This window comes from Ranitomeya variabilis, chromosome 5 (assembly GCF_051348905.1).
Source record: "Ranitomeya variabilis isolate aRanVar5 chromosome 5, aRanVar5.hap1, whole genome shotgun sequence".
In the NCBI taxonomy this organism is placed as follows: Eukaryota; Metazoa; Chordata; class Amphibia; order Anura; family Dendrobatidae; genus Ranitomeya; species Ranitomeya variabilis.
In genome coordinates, this window is record NC_135236.1 from 27,521,574 (window position 1) to 27,528,805 (window position 7,232).

General features: G+C 39.3%; 1 protein-coding gene across 1 annotated transcript; it reads left to right on the plus strand.

Annotated features, from left to right (window-relative positions):
* The first annotated feature begins 4,472 nt into the window (after positions 1–4,472).
* On the plus strand, positions 4,473–6,658 carry LOC143773252 (olfactory receptor 11A1-like). Its single transcript, XM_077260745.1, has one exon. The coding sequence runs from the start codon at positions 4,825–4,827 to the stop codon at positions 5,782–5,784; it is 960 nt and encodes a 319-aa protein (XP_077116860.1). The 5' UTR covers positions 4,473–4,824; the 3' UTR covers positions 5,785–6,658.
* Positions 6,659–7,232: the final 574 nt, after the last annotated feature.

Consider the following 7,232-nt stretch of genomic DNA (forward strand, 5'->3'; position numbering starts at 1 on the left):
GAATTTCAAGGTTGTGCTCCTCATAAAGCAATCCGAGCGCCAGAAAAAACGCATCAACATTTGCCAATGCCGGATCTCCTGGTGCCAACGAAAAAGCCCAATCCTGAGGGTCGCCACGCAAGAAGGAGATAACAATTTTAACTTGCTGAGCTGAGTCTCCAGACGAACGAGGTCTCAAAGATAGGAACAATTTACAATTATTCCTAAAATTCCTAAATTTAAATCGATCTCCAGAGAACAGCTCAGGAATAGGAATCTTAGGTTCTGACATAGGACTACTAGTAACAAAATCCTGAATGCCCTGCACCCATGCAGCAAGTTGATCCACACTAGTAATCAGAGTCTGGACATTCATGTCTGCAGCAAGCTTCAAGCCACTCAGAGAAAAAGGGGAGGAAGAAAAAAAACAAAAAAAAAACCTCAGAACTTCTTTTCTTTTAATCCCACTTCTGCAATGCATTAACTATTCACTTGGCCTGGCATACTGTTATGACCCCAATGGCAGAGAGTCTCAGAGGTTTCAGCAAAGTCAGCAAACACAAAAAACCAGCTCATAGGGCAGTGGTAACTAGGCTGACCGTATACCTGATCCTAGCACAAACAACTAGCAGTAGCCGGGGAACGTACCTACGTTGATTCTAGACGTCTCGCGCCAGCCGGAGAACTAACTAACCCTATAAGGGAAAATAAGACCTTTCTTGCCTCCAGAGGAAAGACCCCAAAGTTAAATACAAGCCCCCAACAAATAATAACGGTGAGGTAAGAAGAAAAGACAAAAGTAAGAATGAACTAGGTTTTAGCAAAGAGAGGCCCACTGACTAGTAGCAGAATATAGGAAGATGACTTATACGGTCAGCAAAAAACCAATATCCACGCTGAATATTCAAGAACCCCCGAACAGACTAACGGTGGGGGGGGAGAATATCAGCCCCCTAGAGCTTCCAGCAATATCAGGAATCACATTTTGTACAAGCTGGACAAAAATTAGAGCAATGCAAATAAACAAAAATAAGGAAGCAGGACTTAGCTTATCTTGCAAAGAACCAGGATCAGCAGACAGGAGCAAACAGAAATGAACTGATTACAACGATGCCAGGCACCAGACTAAGAATCCAGGAAGTTTAAATAGCAACACCCCTGGCCTAACGAACCAGGTGGGTACCAAGCTGGGGGAAGACAATCCCAGTGCCATACCGCTAGATACCACAAGAGGGAGCCAAGAAGTAAGTTCACAACACCTCGCATCATGTTCTCATACGCTTTATGCAGTTAATAGCCCTTTGTGTCTGTGCTGCTATATACTGCGGCTGATAACCAATTCATACAGCATTACATGTTCACTCGATTTCTTACACTATGGCTGGTCCGAACAAAGAAAACAAATGTTACCATCCACCTCTCGTGTCTCCCCCATTTCCTCAGATTGTAGCTTGTGAGCAGGGCCCTCTTTCCTCTTAGTATCTGTTGTTTATATGATTATTGTTATGCTGTAATGTCTTTTATTGTCTGTACACGTCCCATCTAAAATGGAAAATGCTGCGGAATATGTCGGCGCTATAGAAATAAAATTGTTATTATTATTATATTGTCGACATTTCTTTTAGTATTTCATCATCATAAAAATGATTTTCTTTTAATGAGAATTGGAGACTTAATTTAAATGTATTTAATCCTCAGACAATTAGATAAATTAATCATTCTAGAATTTCCTTTGGAGGTCGTTAACATGATTAATCCCCAGTTGTCAGAAATATATATAAATTCAGCACAAGAGACGCAAACCTTTTCAGTGATGTCTCGGGAAGTCAGATGTGTGCGGGATCATGTCTCTGCAAGTTATTATTGGTGTTTTCCCTTTACATGCACTTTATATACAATATTATCAGTCTCCCTTTATAATAAAGACTAATGAATATATTATGAAATCCCTGGAAGAACAATGGTGGGTATCTGTACTAAGAATGCTTTTCATGGCTTGCTATTCTTTTTGCTTAACTACTAAAAAAAAAGTGTCAGTTTTCTTAAAATCTCTTAAAATTATTATTTTTACTACAATTTATTTAACTTCTAAGAATATTGGCGAGAGCAGGCTTCATACAGGATCCACACATCTGCCATATTTATTAAAAGTGACTTTATTTTAGATGTCAACACTTCTTATTTTCCTTTAGCCTCAATAAAATCGGAGATGGGTGTCAAAAAAGACCAATTTTTTAAAAACTGTGATTTTGCGGCATCTGGTCAAGGGATGGAGAGTACACAATTGTATGAGTGTCCACTTGGCTGTTGGGCTGTGAAATGCATTGTCCCACAAGTTTCACTTGCAGGTTGCCACATATTGATATTAGAGTAGGATGCACGCACAATAACGCTGGACCACACATCATCCTAGGGGACATCTTCTCACCTCACTGCAAAAGTGAGAAATGCTGGAGAAAAAGAGGGAGCTCAAAAGTTCGGGTACATATTGTTTTCAATGGGATTTGAGTTCTGGTTCAAGTTCAGGTACAATTCTGGTAGCCTATCCAAGCTTTGGAAAAAAGCTTGGGTTGGGTATCAGAACCCAGAACTTCCACGGGTCCACTCATCCCTAGTTAGAGGTTTATGTCAACTTTATTCACACTTTCAACTTTAAAAAAGGTATAAATCCAGTGTCGGAGAGCCACTTTCACTTACACCTTCGCTTTTACAAACTGGCACGAATGGCTGTGAATCGGTAAGAAATGAGTCTCACAGCAGATGAGATGCTAGTCAGGTCTACAATATATTTTGTAAAAATGTCACAAAAATTTTAATAAATTTGGACCAATGTATTCTCTCTAGAGGATTTCACAGGCAGAATACTGATTGTAGTGAAGATTTTTAAATTCTTCTTTTCACCTCCGGGAGTGCTGGAGGAGAATCAAACACTTGCTGACAATTTCACACTTGTTGGTCTCGTTGGGACCAGATATAGGAAACCCTTGACTTGATATTAAGGCTTACAAAGAAGGGGCTGTCTAAAACAGAGAACAATGTACTTTATTGTTTAACTCCTTAAGGGCACAGACAATTTTTGTCTTGTTGTTTTCCTCCCTTTCAGATAGCCATAACTTCCTTTTATCTTTACACCAACATACATGTACCAATGTATATTTTTTTCACTTTTGGTTCCACATAATCTTGACATCTAGTAATAAAGTTTTCAGGGAGATGAACATAAAATGGAGAACATTTTGAGGATGTATTTATTCCGAGTCGCTGACAATCGCGTATCTGTTGGTTACAGGACATCTCTTATCCCATCTTAGACTTTTTCCTTTTTTTCCCTTATTCTCAAATCGATATTGAGTTAAAAAGGTGAGAAGTGGTAAAACATTGGGAGAAGATGATGGAGAAATAAGATGCCTCTTACCCAAGGAGGATCGCGATAGTCCCCTATAAACCGTATATAATGTGATTGTACTTCTCTGTGGGTTGATTCTCAGACTTTTCAGCTTCACGTGCAGATCTAGTTTTCATGGCTACCTGATAACTGGTAACACGCAGCCAGTATATATATGCTCTCTATGTATTTGTGATCCATCATTTGTCTTTACAGGACAAAGACCCCATTACAGTCCCCTCTCTAGGAACTTCAGGAAAGCTCCAGTGTTCATTTTAAAGGCTACTCATGTGAAGGGTTTGGTAAAACCTTATACTGTGTGGTCACCTGATCCTGTTATTGGACCCTAAGTGATACCTTGTTACTTTGTATGTCCTTAACTGAATCTTCTCAGAGCCATATTACCAGATCTATGAAGGGTTTTGACCATAGTGCCAACTGGCACCAGTGATGGCCAACTGGACCAGTGAATTCAGAAAAGTTCAGGTGAATGTCTTTACTTGAAAGAGAAAACTTTAACAATTTCTGGAAACTGGCCTGTGACAGCTGAAGTCTGAATATTTCTTATTCCTTTATCTGCTTCATTATAATATTCTTTTTCTATATTTAATCTACTAATTTTTTAACTATCCTTTTTTTCCCATTGAAGCATTAATTTTGCCGTCAAGATGACCAAATAGCTCAGAGATATACTGGCAAAAAACATATTATTTATTAAATATTATTTAAAAGAACCACAATTTGACTATGTAAATACAAAAGAATAAAAAATCCAAAATAGCCATATAAAAAATATGTATATCTAAGTGTCACAAGGTATCTGGATGCACTAGTCTCACAGGCATATAAACCAAGGGTGGAATATCGCTGGGGCAACCTGTGTGTTCCAAAAGGTAAGGGGGCTCATTTGTATCTCCAAAAGCAGGTGCTATCTTGCATTTTTAGGAGCTCTTGGTCTGCAAAGGGCCAATATATTGTTCTTGCACGGGGGCCATTTTCTGACTGTGTACATCAATGGTGTAAACTATTTATAACTGGTCATTATTCAGGACCAGAAACCAGTAAAATAGAAGTACAACCCCCAAAATAAGAATATGGGGCCGTAGGATGTCATTAAGGTCCAGAGATGACCAAGCTGAAGTGATACAAATGGAAGGTTGCTATTTCAAACAATTTGAACACACAGAACAGTGAAATATTTTGTGTCTAGAGGTGACTTGTTGGTAAGATTATGGGATTAAGGCTAAATAGTAATGCTAGGTCACAGAATTTTTCCACTTTCTTTTTCCAGAAAGAACGTAGGACTCTCTCAACCTCACGCCCTCTCCCCGGGAAAACATCACCAAGCAGTGCGTTCCTTCTTCCCACGGTGCAGTTTTTCACAAGTTATGACATCCCTTACTGATCCTCTGTTATAGAATAAGAAGTTTCAATATTATCTTATTACATTGCAACAGAGAATGTGCAGAGACAACCAGACATTAACGACAGAACTGGTTCTTCTGGGATTTGGGCATCTCCACATCGCCAAGCCCATTGTCCTCCTCATGTGCCTTCTAACTTATTTCATCATTCTGGTAGGGAATCTTTTAATAATTGGTTTAATTACCACAAGCCCAAGACTCAGCTCTCCCATGTACTTTTTCCTCTGTAACCTTTCTTCTTGTGAAGTTATTTTCACAGCCAACATCATGCCTAATATGATCTATGTCATGTGGAGCGATGGTGGGACAATCTCCTTAAATGGCTGTATTATCCAGTTCTACGTTTACACATCATCTGGGAGCGCTGAGTGCCTTCTCCTTACAGTCATGGCTTTCGATCGATACTTAGCCATCTGCAACCCCTTGAGATATGCTTCAATTATGAATGTCAAGACCTGCATTCATCTGGTGGTCTGGGCTTGGCTTTCTGGCTTCATAGGAATGTGTATAATAGTAACAACAATATCAAACCTACAGTTCTGTGGTGCAAATATGGTTGATCATTTTTTTTGTGACTTACAACCCATTTTACAGTCGTCTTCATCTGATACCTCACTGGTGCAGGTAGAAGTTTTGGTATATGCCATGTTAATGGGTATTCTTCCTTTTGTGCTCATTATCTTAAGTTATGTGGCCATATTTTATACCATTATCAAGATACCCTCAGAGACTGGGCGGCAGAAGGCTTTTTCCACCTGTAGCTCACATCTGGCCTCTGTCTGTACATACTTTGGGACAATCCTCATCATTTATTTGGTTCCTTCTCACAAACGCTCAGTAGAAGTCAACAAAATCCTCTCTCTTTTTTACACTATATTAACACCTTTGTTTAATCCCATAATATACAGCCTAAGGAATCAAGAAATGCAAGCATGTTTCACAGCGTTCATATACTTCTTCATTCCAAGCAGAAATAAGCAAAGTAATGCAACCTAAGAAAATAAGGCAGGAAAGCAAAAATGGACTGACAAAATAAATTATAATTACCAAGTACAGTATGTCCAGTATTCGAAAAGCAGCTGCTTCAAAGAAGAAAAAGGCAGGAGTCCGTTGGATGTAGTAAGTCAAGTAGTCAATATTAACCTTTGAAAAGCCTTTCCACGTAATTTAACCAAACCAAAATCTTCTCAAAATGGGGATCTTGGCCATCATCAGTGAAAAAGTACAGATTGGTTGACTGAGGGAGGGGCCTTCAAAAGAGGTCTAGTGCAAATGTTTTCCTTGAGAACAGCGTCAAGTCAGACTGCAACATTTTATAGATGGCAGTAGAAACCTTGTTCTTTTTATCTTTGAAGAGACCAGTTTGTATACTAGGCCAAGATTCGAGAAACAGGAAAGCATGGCTGCTTTCTTCCAAAACAGCACCGCATCTGTCCATTGGTTGTGTGAGGCAACTCCCAAATTGTAGACTAAGAGAACTGAAGATGAGTCAAAAATCAGCCATTAACATAACATAGTAACATAGTTAGTAAGGCCGAAAAAAGATATTTGTCCATCCAGTTCAGCCTATATTCCTTCCGAATAATTCCCCAGATCTACGTCCTTCTAAAGAACCTTGTAACTGATAGTAACATTCTTTCCTTAGTCTCTAAAAATCAATTATGGACTTTGTTATGGACTTGGTCCTTTTTGCACCTCCTCACTGAAGACACCTGGATGAAAATATAAAATATGCAACCAAATTATATGGTGAACTCAGTCTACTGTACTGGGTATTCTTGGAAGCAAGCAGCCCAACCGAACCGGACGTGGCTTGAGAAAATCAAAAATGTGCTTATCGAGCAAGCTGGATTGATAATGGGTTAATAAATATAAAATGGTGATTTGCTATTGGAGCAATAATTTGTAGATGAAAGGCGATCAAGATTGTTCTAGATATTGTACAATAGTGAAACTTCTACTAGCAGGACGTTATGGCTGACACTGGGGGCCGTGCTGAATTGCATATATAGATATTACACAGCCAAAGATATTGACTGTGGTTGGATTGTATTCAGACAAGTGTCTTCTTGTAGCAATGTTCAGGTGGTCACATTCACCGCTATTACTTGGGATACAGCGGTGCCAAGCTGCCTCTTCCTTAATTTGTTCAGGTCAGCCTGCTCCCTTATGGGAGATGTGCAACCATCAAGCTCATCGCCTTTTTCTAACAAGTTTTTCATCAGACATTTGTGTATCTCAGCAATTTTCTGTTATTTCTGAGGGTAGTACCAGTCCACCATTATATGCCATCATATTAAAAGGGATATTCCATCTCAGCTGCCCTTTATACTGAACAGTTTGGCGCACCCACCCAGCAAAATACACAACCCATGATATGATTCCTTCCAGAACCAGTATCACATCCTTTCATCAGGTGAATCTGAACTTGAAGATCCACCGCA

Bases quoted from the DNA above. Each gene is read 5' to 3' on its own strand.
- LOC143773252 (XM_077260745.1), top strand. From the start codon at position 4,825: ATGTGCAGAGACAACCAGACATTAACGACAGAACTGGTTCTTCTGGGA.